General features: G+C 38.9%; 1 protein-coding gene across 1 annotated transcript; it reads right to left on the reverse strand.

Annotated features, from left to right (window-relative positions):
- Positions 1 to 493: 493 nt before the first annotated feature.
- On the reverse strand, positions 494 to 15995 carry NKRF (NFKB repressing factor). Its single transcript, XM_081276429.1, has 3 exons — positions 15296 to 15995; positions 4743 to 4873; positions 494 to 3459 (listed from the first exon to the last, which is right to left on the reverse strand). Exons 1-3 carry the CDS (start codon positions 15559 to 15561, stop codon positions 1499 to 1501), a joined length of 2358 nt encoding a protein of 785 aa, XP_081132555.1. The 5' UTR covers positions 15562 to 15995; the 3' UTR covers positions 494 to 1498.
- Between the last annotated feature and the right edge of the window lie 5240 nt (positions 15996 to 21235).

Consider the following 21235-nt stretch of genomic DNA (forward strand, 5'->3'; position numbering starts at 1 on the left):
ATCCAGGTGTAAGTCTAATTCCTTTATATTTGATAATAGTCATTTAACTGAAGTCTCTTAGTGCAAAAAGTAAAAAATGGGAAAGCAAATTACTGTTTATTGTAGGCCAAATACATGTCAAGCACAGTGCTAAGTTTTAAGACTCTGTAAACAACCTAATCATCCTCAGTATCATCTCACTGGAGGTGTTTTTAACCACCAATATTCATCTGTGTTGTTATAGGTGAGGTTATAGTTGATGTATCTGAGATGCGAACACAAAAATCTCATAAAAAAGTGAACAGCTTATAATCTGGATGAAGCCAGCATGTCAATACATAGGAACGTGATGAGTGACTGATTCCTATCAGTTCCCATCTACTAAGTCATTACTTAGTTCATCCACAGGTGCTCTGGGGTTGAAATATTTTGTGCAAACACCACCTCCCTTCTCCAAAGACCCAAGGTGTCGTATTAGGCTGCTGCCCAGAAATAAGTGCACCACCATTTCGACCAACTTTGGCTCCTTTTTATTCAGGAAGCATACACTAATTCTTTTTATACATTTTTTTTTTACATTCCAGAAATAAGCGAAAATAGCAGTTTTAAATATGTTACAAAGTTGGCTTTGGGGGCTTAATAAGCATTTTGAGAGAGGGACCAGCCAACTGACCTTTCCATCAAAGCACCACTGTATCTTCAGTCGTTTACCAAGCTCTACCACAGATGTGGCTGCTTTGGATGTGTGGTACATCCAAACCGTGTGAAAGCTACAATGGAGAGTTGCTGTGAGTCTCTCTGCAAGGCACCAAGAACAAACAGTTCAAGCTTCCTTTCTTCAGTCTGGATCAAGGTTTTTGAACCTTTTTAAACTGCTCTCTCAAGTAGGGCTCTCTCAGCATGAAGACTAGAATTTGTTAAAACCCATATATCACAAGATACAGTAAATCACTTCCAATATTTTGGAAATCACATGATAGAAGTTATAAATAAATGAACACTAAAATTACTTTAAGAAAGTTTTACATCATTTAGTTGATAAGGACATTTACACATACAGCACAATTTACTATTAAACATTCTATAACTGGCTTCACACAAAGATGAAAATAGATAATACAAAATGATCTGACATTTCCAGTGTGTCTGGAATTAAACCTGTACTTTTACTGGAGTCAATATCGACTTTACATATTGTTGCAGATTGCTATGCTATGCCCATTAAAATGTGAATTTCTTTCTCAGGGTGAAATTCCATTTGGATGTGTGTTCTTGCTTGTATAAACTACTAAAATCCAAGGGACACAGCAATATCAAAGACACAAACAGTAACTGCACAACATCATCAGCTGGATTAAGCTACTACAAGTGGACAGAATTCTTCAGATTGCAATATCTAGTAAAGCACTATATGAACGAGATGAAACGTGTTAAGAATGAATACTCTGCAACAAGAACAAGTAGCATTTCTTTAATTCATAAAGCAGCCTCATTTGGCATTTAAAAAATGAGTAAGATGTTAATTTGCCTGAGGCATAACAAGCTCATAATGCCCCACTTGGCCTTCCTGTTTGAGCTGGTCTAGTAGGTCTTCCTTCCGTCTTTTTCTACCTACCACCAGGTACCTATCATGGCCCACCCCATGAGACTTACTCTTCAGGCCATACTTCTGAGCAATCTGATGTATTTGCTTCCGCTCATCATTAGTCAGCTCCGTCGAGAAGGTCAAGTCTGTGTGGCTCTCCGATCGAGCGTAGTTTCTGATGATCTGTTCGATATCTCTCTTGGCAATTTTATTGACCCTCTCTACATCAAGACCAAGCCCTTCCCGCTTATGCTGCTCTTTGACTGAAATAGGCTCCCTGATGCCCTCACCAGATTTACCTAAACCACCACCCGTCCAGCCCATCTTTCTCAGCAGCTGATTCCCTATGTTATCTTCTCGGATTTGTTGTTTGTAAGCCTCTTCTGCTGAGCGGCCCTGAATTTCATTTCTTGAAATCACGTCTTCCACAGTTCCTTTCTTCAAGTTGTTAATGACAGTTGGCTGGGTCTTTTTGAGGATTTTCACAGCTTCCCCAGCAGCTTCATATTTGACAGTTTTCTTCACCCCAACGGCTTCTGCAATGACTTCACTCTCCAGGATCACCTTGCATTTCCAGCGGAGGCCTGTCATCCTTTCATAGACGTATTCGACTGTCATTCGGTTAAACTGCGCCGTGTCGTTCAATGTGCACACGGGATTTGAAGAATTCTCATAAACCACAAGATCCTTTATATCTTTCTTCTTTCCAGATCCTCTGGGTGAAGAGCCTGAATGGCACTGGGAACTTTTGACAGATGGGTAAGTGGGCTGTGTTTTTTGAAGAATTTTTAGAGCCTCATCAGCAGCTGCATGTTTACTTGTTTTCTTGGTTCCATAACCTTCAGCTAAGCAGTGGTCTTGCAAAAACACTCGACAACGCCATGTGCGATTTGGCATCATCTCATATTTGTACTCAATTGACATCTTGTTGAATGAGGCAGAATTGTTAAGGATGCCAATGGCATCGTTTGCATTTTCTGTAATGACAAAATTGGTCCAGTGTTTGGCAGAATTAAAAATGGGCTGCCCGGAAGCATCTTTACCTAGCACCACCAGGTCTTCTGGTGGTTTCAGAGCTGGAGGAAATTCATATGAAAGCATGCCAATCTGACACACCACAAGGTCCTCTCCAATTGTGTGCTTGAATTTCCTCCTGACAACTCTAACCTCAATACGCTTCTGCAGGAGTTTTACAGCTAGCTCAGTAGCTCGATCCCTGGACCCATTCTTGCTGCCAGCATAACCTGTGGTTAGGTAGATATTTTGGCACCTAACTTCACATGCATAACCATCTGTTAGAAGTTTTTTATTTTTGGGGATATCAGCAGGAGGGATTTCTTTTAGAGGAGCATATATATACTCAGGATTTGTCTTACATGCTTGAATACAACGAGTTAACATGTATGTATAATTAATTTTATCAGATCCAGAAGTCATCTCTGGATTAGAAAGGTTCTTCCAGATAGTTGCTGTTAATTTTTCAATAAAATACTGCTTCTCAGCTACCACTGACTCAGGATATGTCTGGGAAGGTGAAGGTGAAGGCTCGGGAGCTGACTGAGAGTTTGCCTGCTGTGGTGTGCTGCTTGGGGCAGGGTTCCCACTGTCAAAATACATGTTGGTTGTTACAGGTTGGTCTTTTGTGAAAATAAATCCTGATGAATCACAATACTGAGAATTCCCATCTTGTACACTGAAAGAGTCTTGAGTATAATCTTGGTAGCTGTTTCTTGGCATGCTGGCAAAACGTGTTTGCTCATTTGCCTCTTTTGTTTGAGGGCCATAATGATCTTCCTGTCTTTCATCTTTTGAACTACTAGCTACAAAATGGACAGGCTCAAAACGAGGTCTCGCATGGAATTTGGAAGCGGCTTGCTTTTTAGGAGGATTTTGACCTATAGAATGAGTGAAATTTACAATTCATTAAAATGGGAATATTTCAAAAGAACAAAGCAGGAATATAGTACCAACCATTAATATGGTTGCAAGCTGCATTGTTGGTACAAGATATGTCCCATTATAAAAACTTCAAGTCATTTGGGTGAAGGGACTTCTATCAATGTAAGATTCCACTGTAAGGAGGGATGCTCCCTGTCCTTCCATGTGTAAGGGAGGACTCTTGATAGGAAATATACCATTGAATCAAGTATGCAAGTCACCACCATGCATGACTGGTAGATGATTTTGCATCAAATGAGCTAAAAGTGAGATGTACTCCTCACCTCTACTAAAAAGTGAAGGGTTCTAGAAGGATGTTCTAGTACAACCTCTTACCACCCTGTGCCGAAAATCTCACTGAGGGACTGCAAATGGAACAGACAGCTCTAATGCAACAGAGATGATGACCAGAGGCATTTATAAAACCTTTCTCTTTTGTATCAGAGGTGAGTGAGTCTGTGATGGTGCCTTTTAAAATTGTAACCAAAAATCAGAGGAAAAAAATTATCAAAAATTTCCAAAGGTTTTCAACATCAAAACTTTAGTTTTGCTGGGTGCAGTGGTGCATGCCTGTAATCCCAGCAGCTCAGGAAGTTGAAGCAGGAGGATTGCAAGTTCAAAGCAAGCCTCAGCAACTTAGTGAGGCCCTAAGCAACTTTGCAAGATCCTGTCTCAAAATTAAAAAAATAAAAAGGCCTGAGGATGTGGCTCAATGGTAAAGTCCCTCTGGGTTCAATACCCAGTACAAAACAAAACAAAATTTTAGTTCTGACCTGTCTGCTCAACCATGTTTGCTGTATTTTATTTCTAGAACAAACAACAGCTAGAAACTAATGATTTATTGGGACCACCAAACTAAAAGCTATGGAAGAACTCTATTGAGGCCACATCAGACACCAGTACTTCCTCCTATAACAATGCTCAGTAGAGAGAGGGTCTCTCCTGGACCCATCCAAGAGGATTCAGTTACTGAGATGCTTAAATGATCACAGTATAAGGTTGTTCTATTTAGAGGGAGGTTCCATGGCATAGACTTCAAGGATAGCATTATAGCATAACTTTAGTATGCTTAATTTTCAGTTCTCTTTAGCATCCTTAAAAATTATACATAACTAAGTTGAAAATATTTTACCTATATGTCACAAACAATGTCATTTAAAACCTTATACCACACTTATATCATTTAAAAAAAAGCCACATTCTTTCTTCAAATCCCACCTTTCAGAAACGGTATACTCACCATCATATGTTGAGAGGTGGCGTTTCTGACCTTTGGAAGGTTTGGACAGCATCAGATCATAGGAAGGCATCTCTCCAATATCAATACCTTCGGCCATTTGGAGAATTTTTTCCATCAAGCGTGGGCTGTACCTATTTAAGTTAATATACCCTAGAGTTAAAACAGGTAAGGATGTAGTTTCTAAAACTTTTTAAAAATATTTTTACTAGTGAATTATAATTATACATAATAGTGGGATTCATTCTGATATATACACAGAATACAATTTGTTCCATTTCAGTCCCTAGTACTTCCACTTCCCTCCCCTATTTCCTCCCCCTGTGCCCTTTCCTCTACTCTACTGGTCTTCTATTTATTTGTCATTTTAAAAATTGGTGCTTTATACATATACATAAAGGTGGAATTCACTGTGGTATATGGATGTAGTTTTTTTAAAAGCTTGTAAATGAGCCAGTCTTATCATTGCTCCCACAAAATTTTACTAATGGGGTATGTTGGCTATAAAACCAAAGAATCTTGTGCACAACCAGATATATGAAAAATTGTGCTCTATATGTGTAATACGAATTGTAATGCATTCTGCTGTCATATATAACAAATTACAATATTTTTTTTTAAATCCTGATATAATGTAATTTCAGTGAAAATCAGAGAATGCTTTAAATGAAATAAAAAAAATTTACTGTTAGGAAAAAGAAAACAAAGAATCAGCTCTAAAATATTTACCTATCAAATGTAATGTTACTCATTAGGAATTAAGATTTTTCAGCATAAGACATATAAACATTAAACGGAGAAAGCTTACTCAAGATTTTTATCTGTAATTTGAATTGGACATATCAGTATAAACTCATGATTTACTTTCCATTTCTTAAATGTATTATATGTAAGTTAATTATATTTATATATTTATAGAAGTATTAGGAGTGTTAAGAGATTGTGGTCATTGTTATTTCTCACTGAAAGAATCAGGGTTCTTAGAGAAATGGCTATTTCCAAGTCTGGGGCAGGAAATATCTAAGATGAGCCTGGGAGATCTTCTTGTACTTCGAAACAAGGAAGCTATAAGAGACCACAGAGAGTTGTGTCAAATGAACCCAGAAGCCAATATGAATAGATTCCTGCTGGCAATGTGAGCCAACTTGAGTATCATAAGAACAATAACTGGGGCTGGGGATGTGGCTCAAGCGGTAGCACGCTCGCCTGGCATGCGTGGGGCGGGCACTGGGTTTGATCCTCAGCACCACATAAAAGTAAAATAAAGATGTTGTGCCCACCGAAAACAAAAATAAATAAATATTAGAAAATTCTCTCTCTTAAAAAAAAAAAAAAGAACAATAACTGACCAGGCACAGTGGGGCACACCTGTAATCCCAGCGATTCGGGAGGCTGAGGCAGGAGGATCGCAAGTTTGAGGCCAGCCTCAGCAACTTAGCAAGACCCTCAGCAACTTAGTGAGACCCTGTCTCAAAATAAAAAATTAAAAGAGCTGGGGATGAAGCTCAGTGGTAAAGTACCCTTGGGTTCAATCCTCAATTCAAGGGGAAAAAGTAACAATAATTGGAATGAATTAAAATACATCAGATACACTGGAAATCTACTAAGTTCATAATACTTACAAACCCATTATTGGTCACCTTTTGAGGATGGAAGGAATCAAGTCATTATTCTGCAAACAAGTAAATATTAAAGGAAGAAAGCAAGCATTTATCCTGCATTTTCCTATACAAACCATATCTCAAAACAACCAAAGAGTTGAGGAAAATCTCTTTTATAGAAGTATTCCAGCTAATAAACAAAGGGAATGACAAACTACTACCATTTTGCAAGTCATAATAAAATAATAAATGATCATCAATGGCTACTAAATGTATTGATGAAAAGTTGATGAGGAAGAACCCAGAAAAAGACCCACACAAACATTCTAAAACTAATGACTGACAAAGGTACCAAAGCAATTTAATGGAGGAAGGATAGCCTTAGCCACTTATGATGCTGGAACGAGTGGGTATCTGTAGGCAAAAACAAAACAAAATAAACAAACCCTCACATCTTATGCAAAGTTAACTTAAAATGCACCAAGGACTTACATGTGAACTATAAAACTTTTATAAAACATAAGAGAAAATCTTCATATCTATGGCTAGGCAAGCAGTTCTTAGAGCTGACTCTAAAAGCATTATTTATACAAAGGAAATGGTGGTAAAATGGATCTTAACAGAACTTAAAACCTTTGCTCTCTTTCTGACAGGCTCTGTAAAAAGACTAACTACAAACTGGGAGAAAATATTTGTAAACCACACACTTGACAGCAATCTGGTTTCCTCAAAACTTGACAAAAATAAATATTGAAATGAACAAAAGACATTAACAGAACATTTCAACCAAAGAGTATAGACAGATTGAAAACAAACATAGGAAACAATGTTGAACATGATTAGCCACTGGAAAAATGCAATTGAGAACCATAATATCAATTGGAATGATCAAAATGAAAGTGACAACACCAAATGCTGGCAAAGATGCAGAGAAATCAGATCCCTCAGATAACTGCCAGTAGAAATGTAAAATGGATAGTCACTCTGGAAAATAATTTAGAAGTTTCATATAAAATTAAACATCAATTACCACACCACCCAGGAATTGCACTGTTGGACATTTATTTCATAGAAATAAAAACATACATTCACACAGAAACCTGTATATGAATGTTCACAATAGCTTTATTAGTAACCAGTCTAACTGCAAGATGCAGATGTCCTTCAACAGGTAAATGGTTACACTTTAATAAAGACACGCAGTGGAACACTACTCAGCAACAACAAAAATATATATATATATATAATATATGCAACAGGGTATATATGGAGAGGGAGATGGATGTGGTTATAACAGGACAACTCTGGAGATCCTTGTGGTATTGGGAATATTCAGTATCTTGACTGTAGAGGTGGATACAAAAGCCTACACATGAGTTAGGGGTGTAGTTCAGTGGTAGAGCACTTGCCTAGTATGCACAAGACCCTGGGTTCCATCCCCAGCATCACACACACACACACACACACACACACACACACAAAATCAACAACAAAGAACACACCTAAAACTTACACATGATAAATTGAATAGAACTAAATACATGCATATACTAATAAATCTCAGGGAGTGTGAGTAGGATCAGTTAATTATGACAATGTCATTATCCTAGTTGTGATATTACACAACAATTTTGCAAAAGGTTATCACTGGGGGAAACTGGGTAAACAGTACTTGGCATTACACAGCCAGTATGATTCTACATCATGTACAACCAAAAGAATGAGAAGTCATACTCCATGTATGTATGATGTGTCAAAATGCATTCTACTGTCATGTATAACTAATTAGAACAAATTTTTAAATTTCTAAAAAAAGTACTGGGTATCTCTATATTATTTCTTATAATTGCATACAAATCTACAATTATGTCAATAAAAATTTCAATTAAAAATTTGATGTTGGAAAGTTGGAAAAAATCATTTTAATATCACTAATAGGGGGCTGGGGTTGTGGCTCAGTGGTAGAGCATTTGCCTAGTATGTGTGAGGCACTGGATTTGATTCTCAGCATTGCATACAAATAAATAAATAAAATAAAGGTCCATCAGCAACTGAAAAAAATATACATATATATCACTAATGGGACAATCAAAAATGTGCTCCCTGATATGAAACTCTGTGTGTGTGTGTAGTACTAGGGATTGAATACAGGGGCTCTCTATCAGTTTAGCTGTACCCCCAGCCCTTTTAAAAATTGTATTTGGAGACAGGATCTCATTAAGTTGTCCATGTTGGCCTCCAACTTACCATCCTCCTGCCTCAGCCACCCAAGTAAATGGAATTATAGGCATGTGTCATTACACCTGCCTCCTAGCACTATTTATAAAGTACTCTTGCCCTTCAAATAATTGAAACTAAACTTAATCAGATCCCTAACTCCCAGAAAAATGTTTACCACCACCATCAATATAACTAGCAAAATCCAGAATGAGGGAACACTTCATAACAACCTAAATTCTTCAAGTAAATAGTATAAAAATAAACTGAGGGAGGAATGATTATAGGTTAAGAAAATACATGAATCAAATACACCAGTAGTCCTTAGTTGGATCATGAATCAAACTGTAAAAGATATTTGAAATAAATGAACTGAACACAAACTAGGCATTAGATGATTTTAAAGAAATTACTGTTAATTCTGGTGAGTATGAATAATGGTACTTTGATTCTATATTTAAAAAGCTTATCTAATACAGATACATACTGAAATATTTACAGGTGAAATGATATCAGGACTTTTGAGATATACTTCAGATTATCGCCCACAAAAAAGTAGGGGGAAGATAGATGAAATAAGAAGGATAGAATGAATGACAAAGCAGTTCATCATGGCTCACTGATGGGTATGTGGGGATTCATTAAAGTCTTCTCTACTTTTATATGTGTCTCAAATTTACCATAATAAAAAAGTTTTAAATATACAATTCTAAAGACAGTTCCTTGTGAAGTAGCTTGGTTTTCTGACAATATCATTTTAGAGCAGAGAAACACAACCATGGGCTCAAGTGAAATTTTTGTTATCATGGGTACCAAAAAAGAGATTCCTGGCAGCATTTGAGAAGAAAGTTCTGAAAATTAATAACTGTCATAGCTTTAGATGGGCAAGTAACATTTGTTGAGGTAGAGGTTTTTTTTGTTTGTCTGTTGGTGCTGGGAATCTAACTCAGGGCCTTGAGAATTCTAGGCAAGAACTCTACACTGAGACACATCCCCAATCAAAGAGTGGTGTTTTTGAAAGAGTGTAACACTTTCCATTTTCAGCACAATAGTTCCAAACCCATCAGTTGTCTTTCCCCACAAAGTACAAGTCAAGATATGGTGGCCTTTGTGGACAGATTACTAGAAATTAGTTGAATTATAACTGTACTTCCTACTGATAACTGCTGCTGGTAACATCAGTATTTAATTATCAACAGCAATTTTATTTTTATTTCTTATTATCTGAACATCGTAAAGTATAGTCTAAAACACCATACATTCCCATTCAGATGTGGGAGTCCAATTGCCAAGGTATGCAATGAAAATAAGACTTTGAAAATGTGATGAAGACTGCAACTCTTAAAACCGATAATCTCATACTGCTACCAAAACTGGTAGTACATCCAAGCCACTCACCTTGAATTCCAGTTAAAATTCTCCAGGCCTTCAATTAGAACTTGAATATCCAAGTATGGTGTGTAACTGAAAATGGTATCCTTGTCATACAGTGCACATGAGCAATGCATTTGGGGATCACTCTATTCACACTTTTCTCTCAAGCTTCTTCCAGCACTGGTAATTATTCTACCTACTTATTATTCCCTATTCATTAAAATTACCACAAAATTCAACATTTCTCGTAGGCTATAAAAAAAAAAATAAGACTTCACGTAGGTTGCCAACTCAGTCAGATTCTCTGTTCTTTACTAGGAAATGATGATACCAAAGAAGCCTGGATAGCTTGAATAAGAATGAAAAGATCATACAGTATCTAACACGTGACTATTCAAAGAATAACACAAATATTAAGTTAGATTCTTTAAGACGACCACTAGGATTTCATAGTATATTAGAAATTACATCTTTATTCCAAAAATTTTAGAAAATCCTCCAAGAAAAGTACCTATGATCCCAACCCTAATACCTTTGATAACATTTGGGGGTTTATTTTTGTTTCTTTTCTGTATTTTCCATACCCTTTCCAATCACTAACTGATCATCATCTATGTTGATTTGCAATCTGGTGGGGGTTTTTTGTTCTTAATCTACTATATCATAAGCTGCTTCTTCATATCACTACCATGTGAATTTATTTTGTTTTTGCAGTGTTGGAGATTCAACTCAAGGACTTGGGCATGCTATGCAAGTGCTCCACCACGGAGATACAACCCCACCCCACTACCACACGAGTTTTAAAGGCTATAGGGTATTCTATATTATGAAATATGATGTAAATTGGGGCTGGAGTTGTAGCTCAGTGATAAAGTGCTTGCCTAGCATGTGCAAGGCACTGGGTTTGCTTCTCAGCACTGCATATAAATAAGTAAAAGAAAGGTCCATCAACAACTTAAAAAAAAAAGAAAGAAATATATAATGTAAATAATCATTAAGAAAAGTTTAATGAAAGGCTGGGGTTGTGGCTCACTGATAGAGTGCTTGCCTAGCACGTGTAAGGCCTGAGTTTGATTCTCAGCACCGCATATGAATAAATAAATAAAATAAAGGTCTATTGACAACTAAAAAAGAAAAACAATTTTAAAACAAGAAAAGTTTTAATGTAGTAATTCTAAGACTCATGCATATTGTGTATTTATATATGTTAGATTACCCATTTGGTTGTAAGAACCTCAAAAAAAATCAAAGAACCTCAATAGGTTTTATGGTTCTCACAGGAAGCTTATAATATACCAAAGTTTTGGAAGTCAGGATGCTATTTAATTGTCTAGCATACAAAAAGATGATTTCTAGTGGACAGAAACACCTGTCTTCATGAATCTTACATTCTTGTTCAAGATATATATATATATATATATATATATATATATATACACACATATATGTACACATGGCTACAAGAACTAAACCATTATAATTTATACAATGACACCTGTAATTTAATATTCAGTAACAGATACTTATAAAATATTTAAGTACATTAAACTGCTCTACTTAATCTAAACTAAAAAGATGAGGCCTGAAAATTAAGCAAAGATTAGGGTTTCAAAGTATAAAGCTATTTATTCTAAACTATTTATAAGACTCCTAATGTTATATGTTAATAACATACAATCAGATGACTGATAAATCTTTCAAGTGCTTCCATTCCCGCTTCATTTGCTGGCGATTTACGTATTCTACCTTCTATGTGCAAAGTTAGTTTTATAACATAAGTCCAGCTGATATCTACCTTCCAAAAACCAGTCTCATTCTATATCAATGATGAAAAAAAAGAAACAAATAATCAAGGGAGCAAATTTGGTTTCATTCTAAGACATATTTATTAATTAATGTTTCATCAAAGATGAACAGGCCAGGATTCTGCTTCTAGTCCTATTGATCAAGAAAGGTTGGAAAACTGAATGTTCCAGGTAACCAAGCATTCTGCTCTATTAAATATACATATATAAAGCTGAGAGTGTGGCTCAGTGGTAGAACACTTGCCTAGCATACATGAGGCCCTGGGCTGGATCCCCAGCGCTGTGAAATAAACAAACAAACAAATAAATATTATCTATAATTTATAAATAAAAATTACACAGATTTGTAGGCATTTATATGAAAATTATTCAAGGGTTGTATATGTAATTAATTAGAAGACTGTACCAATTTTTCATTAGCCACAAGACATTATCTTAAATATTGCTTGCAGAAAAAAATCTTAATGTAATATGTATAAAATTATCTTTTTACTTTGTACTTAATTCAGTTCAGTCAGTAGAAGGACTGCCATAACATTATCAATCAGTTTAATTGAAAAGTAATGTTTGCATTACCTGATAATTAAAATATAGAAGAAAGGAAAGGGCACCTACAATCTCAACTACTGATACCTTTGACACAGATTTTGAGTTTGATTTTTTAAATTCCTTTTGTGTTGTTTGCTTTCATGAAGCAGACAAACAAGAAAAGAGAAAAAATTTCAGCTATTTGAGCTTCCTGGTTGCCTAGACAACAAGGGAAAAATGTTTAAAAGCAGACTGGAAAACACTGCTTTATTTTATCCTATAAAGCAGCAGTTCTAAGTGTTGCTGGGTCTCAGCTTCACCTCTGGGGACTTGTTAGAAATGCAAATTCTTGGGTCCCCTCCTCAACCCTATTGAATCCCTGGGGTAAGCCCCAGCAACCTGTGGTTTAACCACCCTAACAGGTGATTTTGACATACTTAAATGTGAAAAGCACAATTACAGAGTCAAGAAGATATTCAAACTTATTCCATGGAAACTGCCACTATCACCAAAAGGAATGAAATATGGGCTGCCTCCCTGCACATCTGTGCTTCTCCTCTCTTGGTCTTATGATAAAGGATTTTTCAAAGATATCCTTAAATTATAATAATTTCAATCCCAATTCAAATGAACACAAATAGTTCTGCCAAAGGAGAAAAAGGGCAAAGGGTTCCTATTTTGCTACTCTTCGTCATCTCTTCTAGATGTTAAATCACGAGCCTTGAATAACAAATTAACAACTGAAGCTTAGAAAGGATTATGTCACCATGTATTCTGCAGTCAGTTCATTTGAGAGAAAAGAAGAGTATTCTGTCGCAGAAAATAGGAGCTTCACCTACATCAACAAGTACTAGAATATATATTTTACCCACCTGAAGACAAGATCTAATATAAAGCCTGGCTATTGCACTGGGTCCTTGGCTTCCAAGATTCTCTATTGGCCCTTCCCTTTCATCTATATCTAAAGTTATCAGATACAATGCAAATATTGCTTTTCAATTAAGCTATTTGATAATGCTATGGTAATTATTCTACTATAACTACAACCTAACATGAGTTTATATATATACTATATGCAGATGCACACACAAAACATCCTTGGATGTTTGAGCTTTTGATGCCAACAACCATTGGCTTGGTTTGTTAATGCCCAGGTTATGTATAAGGCTGCTGTTCTTGGAATAAAATCCTGAAATAAATGATATGGCTTATGTCAGTTACTTGGTTTCATCTCTGGTCCATCGTTCCCAAATACGACAGCTGTTTCCCAGTGGAAAGAGTATCATACTGGACATCAGAATATTACCAACTGTGGGACCTTAGAAAAGTCACTTTACTTCTTGGCCTCCATCAATTGAGCTGTAAAAATGAGACAACACCTAACTCCCAAAGTAGTTGTTAAATGAAATAAATATTTAAAATGTGTTGTACATTACAAAGCTGTATACATCCATTCACTCCTCACACAATTATTGAACACCTATTATGTAGCAGGCATTTTTCTAGGAATATTCTCATTTGTATAAGATGAAATTGTGAATAAGAAAGCAAAAGCTCTTTCCCCTCAAAAGCTTACCTTCCAGTGGGAAAGTAAGCTTTATAATTAACCCAAAGAATGATTATTCTCCTTCCCTACTTAAATTTTTTTTAAGGATCCAAATTACCCAAGTCTTCTGTGATATTGAGGATTATATAGTAATTATATGATTATAAGAAAACTTTTCAAATGCAAGAACAACACTGTTCAAGGGTTCAAGGTGAAGGTCAATTGGGTTTATCTTACTTGCTTAATTACCAAGGTTTCCCAGTAGTAACCAGTTCCTCCAGTGAATAATTATTATTTCTGGAGGTAGAAATTGAGATGGAAAACATAAATTTCTGTGATAAGAGCAAGGTATCATATGTCATGTTCAACAATCTTATTTTCAGTATATTTTATAGTCATTCCTAGAACTGAATTGGCTCTAATCATTTTCCAGAATTTCTCATCCTTCCTAATAAAAAATTGATTTTTAGGAAAGAATGTCAAAATAAGCATATTCCCAAGTCTATCAAAGGAATGGTTAGTCAAGTATAAGGCTAATTTGGGGGTTCTGAAGGACAGAGGTCGAAATAGCCTGTTTCCAAGGAAGAAAAAAAAAACTGCGTTGTAACCATACTGCAGTCTCCATTGAATGCAAAGAGCTATCAAAGAGGCCTGTTCAGAAGCCACCAGGTACTGCGCAGGGAGAAATACATAGACACGCAAACAGCCCTAAAACCTCATCCAGAAGCCAAATATTAATCCTTCTTATCATACCTAAAGTAAAAGAGGGCAATCAATTTTTACAGCAGATATATCCATTTCTTTGTTTGAGTCCAGACACATTATGCGCAAATCTACAAGCAAGGCTGACACTGCGTCTCAGAGACCTAACACATACCGCCTCCCCAGAAGACAGTAAAACCCAGGTGGGGGACTGCAAGTGGAGGGGGGTATCTAATGGAGATGGAATAAGAGAGTGGTCAGGAGGAGACCAGGATTAGAACCGCAGGGTCTCCTACCCTCCCCCCGCCCCCCCCCGCAGACCCATCGAATATTCTCTGCGGATACCGCATCCTTGGAAGGTCCTACGCAGGTCCTAGGTTCTGCTATTCATCACTTCCCACGTCCTCCAAAACCATCATCAACCAAAACGACCACTTCTCAATAATATTCCTCTAGACGCAGCATTATCTTCATGCCATCCCTGATCCTGGAGGGGTTGCTGATCTCTGCACCCCCTGTTAGGTCATTCCCTGCCACCACAGTAGCCCACCCCACCCCCAGACCAATAATTAAGCCTCTGATATCCTCCCGCACCTCTCTCCAACCTCCAAACCATCAACCGCATCCCGCCCTCGTCCCTATCTCACCATCACCGATTCTCCACCACCACCGCTGACCCTAACCCAACCTCCATCACCAATCTCACCTCGTCCTTAATCCAACCCTCATCACCCACTTCGTACTCGTTCTAGTCCCTAACCCAATCTCCCACACCTTTCTCACCTGCAGCCCAAGAAAACGTGGTTGGTCCAGGCAGCAGAAAGCGCGAGGAGCTGGTCGAGGGCAGCCCCAGGATAGCTATGCAGGTGCCGACAGATGAAGCTACGCCGCAGAGCCCACTGCCAGTCACTTTCGTGGCTATAGCGCCACTGCTCTAGCACTGGCTCAGGCGGGGGCGGCGGGAGGGGCGGCAGCGGCGGCGGCGGGAGGGGGGGCAGCGGCGGCGGCGACAGGAAGTCGCCCCCCAACAGCAGACGTCCTCCAGCCATCTTCTCCGCCTCCAAGCAGAGACCCTAGGGACGCACCCGCTCACTGTTCGCGAGCTAGCTAGCCCGCAGGAACGGGGGGTTGGTGGGAGGGGCGGGTGAGAAGGGGTGCGTTCAGGCAGGAAGACCAACTCTATGGGGACTGGAATGTGTGCGTGGGGGGTAACGTTAAAAAGAAAAGGGGAGCACGAGCTCACGTCCCGACGCCGGGCGCACGCCAGCTGCACTCCAACTCGTGGAGCAGGAGAATTACCTCCGCACTCACACGCGCACTGTGGAGGCCAAGTCAGTCCGAGTGCTCCGCACCTTCTTGGACCCCCGCACTAAGCGAGGAGTGGAAAAATAATAAAAAAGACACCAGCACGTTCTGCTCCCCCTCCTCTGAGTTCTAGCCTACCTACCCGCGTGCCGCCCCGGGGTTGTGAGGCCAGTGCGCAGGCGCTGCGGCTGTTCCCCAACTTCGAGATCTCGCCGCAGAATCTCGCGCGACGTACTTTTTTACCCTTCCTATGACGACTATGGGCCTTTGACGCACCCTGGTGACTAGAGGGCGGGGACTCCTGAATGGGAGTTAAGAAGGTTCTCTGAGGTTGGAGAATCTAGTTCCGTTAAGTCCCTGGAAGGTGCCCTCAGGTAATTGTTGGTAATAATAGCTCATCTGACGCTTTCCCCCTGGATTTCTAGCGTTAATTTAGGCTTGGAATGGATTTTACACTTTGTTTAACGTTAGCGCTCCAAAGGGCCTTTTCTTTAGGTGACAGCGTAAAAAATCTCTGTGCGTCATACATCATTAACTTTGTGAAAAGGTAGTAAAAATGAAACACTTGCAAAGAAAATCACTCATATACCACTTCTCTGGCCAATCCTTTTCTCTCTCCACTCCATTCCAATAGTTAGAGTTCTAATCATGATTAGATAATTATGTATGTGTCCATTTAAAACCTGGGAGCTGGGGAGGTAGCTTAGTGGTAGAGCACTTGCTTAGTGGGCCCAAGGCCCTGGGTTCCATCCCCAAAACCACACAAAAAAGTGTAAAATATTACAAAGGAGAAAGGTGGCTCAAAGATGAGTTTTAAAAGCTGCACAGCAGTAAATAGCTAAATCACTGTGCAGATTACAATCTTGGTGGGAAAAGTAGTTTGGCCTAAAATTAAATGTAACACCAGCAGTAGGACTAGCAGATGAGGCAGTTTTGCCCATTATCTTCTTAAACTCTTTAATGACATATTTCTTGGACTGAGAAAAGCTGAAGACTTTTCACACCATTTCATAATTATTTCCATGTCTGTTTCTCTATGGTAAACATTCATGTTTATTGATGTAATGGACAGCTCTTGAATCATCAAGTCAAGAATACCATACTAGGAAGCAAGTTTAGATATAAATTCAAGTCCTCTTGTATGAATGGGGAAAATAAAGCCAGAGAGGTAACAACAATGAGATCATAGTTCAGATCACCTGAATTCTTGTCATTGTGTTGGCCTGTTTTGTTTCTTCAGAGCAGGTGTCATCTTCTGGATTTATTTGAAAACAGTATGGCTGTCTTTCCTACAATAGAATGTCAACTCTAGGAGAGCAGGGAACTCACTTGTATTTGCTGTTATCATCTACACCTGGCTCCTGTAGGCACTCCATAGATATTTGTTGAATTGAATGAATGTTTCCTCCATTATCCCAATCTGATGAAATACATTTTCTTGGAGTACACATTTTCAAGGTGACTTGTTGTTTTATTTTATTTTATTTTAAAGAGAGAGTGAGAGAGGAGAGAGAGAGAGAATTTTCCAACATTTTTTTTCTAGTTCTCGGCGGACACAACATCTTTGTTGGTATGTGGTGCTGAGGATTGAACTCGGGCAGCACGCATGCCAGGCGAGAGCGCTACTGCTTGAGCCACATCCCCAGCCCTGACTTGTTGTTTTATAACTGGATTAATTTCATTCTGCTATGGTTATGTTCCCTGCAAAACCGAGGTGTTGAAACTTAATGGCTAAGGTAATGGCAGTAAGGGGTAGGGCCTTTAGCTAGGCATAGTGGCATATGCCTGTAATCCCAGCAACTCAGGAGGCTTGAAGGAGGAGGCTCCCAAGTTCAAGGCCAGCCTCCATAATTTAGGAAGGCCTTAAGCAATCTAGCAAGACCCTGTGTCAAAATAAAAAGGGCTGGGGACTTAGCTCAGTGGTTAAGCACTCCTGCATTCAATCCCTGGAACAAAAAAAAGAACGAGAGGTAGGGCCTTTAAGAGGTGATTAGTCTTTGAGGGCTACTCCCCCATAAATGGAATTAAGGGACTTGTAAAACATGTTTTATGCAGCATTTGGTCAATTGCCAAATGACCACATGAGGACACAATGTTCCTCTCCTCCAAAGTATGCAGCAACAAGAAATCATCTTGGGTTTAGACAGCAGTCCATACCAGATAAACCTGTTGGTGCCTTGATCTTGGACTTCCCAACCTCTAGAACTCTGAGAAATAAAATTCTGATTTGGGTTTTTCCCCCAGGGCCAAAAATTGAACTCAGGGCCTTGCACTTGCTAGGCAAGTGCTCTGCCACTGAGCTAAATCCTCAACCCCAAATTCTGTTTTTTATGTTATCTAGACTCAGGTATGCATAAAGTACAAATGGGCTGAAACACAGACTAAGCTGCCAATCTTCATCAAAGCCAGAATGGTAATTAAAACACATCTGGGCTGGGGATATAGCTCAGTGGGTAGAGCGCTTGCCCTGCATGCACAAGGCCCTGGTTCAATCCCCAGCACCACAAAAACAAAATAACATCTTTCTGCTGGGTGTGGTGACGAACACCTTTAATCCCAGCAACTTGGGAGGCTGAGGCAAGAGGATCGAGAGTTCAAAAGCCAGCCTCAGCAATTTAGCTATGCCTTAAGCAACTCAGCGATAACCTGTCTCTACATGACCTTCTCTCCCTGATAATCCTTCCGATAAAAAAAAAAAAAAATCTTCAGCTAAGTTATTTCAGCCTATTCCTTTCTCACAAGCCACTGATGATTTCTCAGTGAGCAGGAGTTAAGGACACTCCCCACACAAACAGAAATGGAGCATCTGAATAAAGATTAAAGAGATGTTGAGGACAAAGAGATGACAAAGGCAGTCACTGCAATCCTAGACCAACACAGAAAACTGTCATCATTCAACTTCCTCCCCATCCATCCTCCTCCTCTAACACAGGATCCTGCCACTGTCTTTATACTACACACACAACGCCACTGACTGCCCCCAGCTTCCTTCCCTGCCATTTCCTGTGGGGGATTCAGTAAGTAATAAAGAGAGGGAAACATGTAGCCTGACCACGCACCACTCCCACAAACTATCCCAGAAATTAGATCATCCAGAGTTCTTGACTACTCTGCACCACAAATGCTCTTGAGGAATGTTTACTTATGGATTAAAAACACTAACCAGGAGCTCCCACTGGCCAAACCTGGGTAACCTGTGTGCCCAAATAATTAAGGACAGTAATGAATTAGAAATCACTGAAAAAATAGGAAGCCTTAAGTCCACAGTGATCTCACGTAGATCAAGGTGTGAGAGTGGAGCGTTGTGACATGCTTGTAATCCCAGGGACTTGGGAGGCTAAGATAGGATCGCAAGTTCAAAGCCAACCTCAGCAACTTAGAAGACCTCTCTCAAGAGAGAAAATTTTAAAAAGAGCTAGGGATATGGTTAAGTGCCCCGGGCTTCAATCCCCAGTACAAAATAAATAAATGAGAGAGGGCTAGAGATATGGGTCAGTGGTAGTCTGCTTGTCTGGCATGCAGGAGTCCCTGAGTTCTATTCCCAGCAATGCAAAAATAAATAAATAAGTGAGAGACAGGGAGGATCTTGTGGTAGATACGGAAGGAGGGCTAGAGTTGGAAAATCATCACTTTGCAGATGAATTCAGGCAAGAATTATCAATAGATGCTAAATCCAGGGGGAAATTTTTGATGAGTAGAAAAATATTTGCATGGATTTATAATTATCCCCACAGGTTGTTCATTAGTAATAAGGAAGTAGAAGAAAGGCTAGTAACTATATAATGGAGAAACTGAGCAACAAATTGGCTCAAAATAAGAAGATTGTATTTTTAAAATAGGACTGCAAAAAGATCAACATCATAAAAGGCAAAGAAAGTGATCCTAGGCTAGATCCTGTACTGCAAGGGAAAATGCCCACATAGAATGTTATCAACACATTAAAAAATATTGTAACAATGTGAAATTTACCAAAGTTGATAACTAGCTGTGGTTATGTAAAAGAAAATCCTTTTTATCTGTATGTATGGTGGGCACAAACAAATGATAAATGAATTGGGGCCAAATGTTATCAATTGGTGAATCTGGGTGGAGAGTATGGAGTAAACTTTGTACTATTCTTGTAATTTAATTTCAAATAAATCATTTGAAAATACAAAAGTTCCCTGTGCTGGTCAAGAACATAAATCAAGCTGCCTCTTAATCACTTTTTATTCAGCCATTTACTGGGACCTCTGGAAGGCTATAAATGATGCCTTTACTCTTAGGAAGTTTAACATCTCTCAAGGAGGGAAGTCCCTCAAACAAGAAGCAGAGGAGGCTATACAAGATCAACTAGGAATTTTGAAAATGGAGAAGAAATCAGGATAGGTGGATGAGATTAAGAAAGGTTGCATGGAGAAGCAGGGCATAAGCCTCAAAGGGAGGATTTTAAATCAGTAGAGGATATTACATACAGAGACAGCAATTTGAATAATTATGGGAGAGGCTTGTGCAGAGACTATATGGCCTGGAATGGAGAATAGGGGTTAGGAACTATTGGAAAATATGATTGAGTAGACAAGAGGAGGCCAGTCTGTAATATTCCTTAAGGGCAGTGTCTAACTAGATCTCATACCAAAGATTTTATTGAGCCCCAAACCAAGGTAAAAAATTTGACTCCAGTTCTGTCATAGTTGCCATGATTTTCTGTAGGTATTGTGCCTAGGGCAAGAACTGCCCCCCCCACCCCTGTACTGGGGATTGAACCCAGGGTTGCTCAACCACTGAGCCACATCCCCAGCTCTTTTTAAAAAATTTTTGAGACAGGGTCTGGCTAAGTTTCTTAGGACCTCGATAAGTTGCTGAGGCTGGCTTTGAACTTGTGATCCTCCTGCCTCAGCCTCCCAAGCCACTGGGATTACAGGTGTGCACCAGCACACCCAAATAGGCCAAGGACTTTCTAAAGTTCAAGTCAAACAAGCATAGAGGTAGTTCAAGTCTTAGATGGATACTGATGGAAGGTGCCAAAAATCACTTGAGATACTATTGTCCTAATGTGTAACTATTTCAAGGAATGCCCACATTAAAAAACAATGGCCTTGCAAGAAAGCTGTCCTTTTAGCAAAGGCAAATCTTCCTAAGTGGGGAATTTCCAATAGGAAAGGACATTGCCTACTGGAGCATTTACTACCGGAGCCCTGATAGGCCTTTTTGAGGGTATTTGAGATTTAGTTTCTCTCCTTAGAAATGAATGATGGCATTTGCAGCTGCTCAGCAACTTTCCACCTCAGGAGCAGGCTCTGGTCACCACAACAGGCCCATGCCCCACATCTATGCTCCAGCAAAATTTTAGTAAATTCAAACCAATTTTCCCCACTACCTTGTATTAAAACTCATCATTTGTCTTTTTCTTTTTTAATATTTATTTTTTAGTTTTCG

This window comes from Spermophilus citellus (genome assembly GCF_964194105.1).
Source record: "Spermophilus citellus genome assembly, chromosome: X".
Taxonomy (NCBI): domain Eukaryota; kingdom Metazoa; phylum Chordata; class Mammalia; order Rodentia; family Sciuridae; genus Spermophilus; species Spermophilus citellus.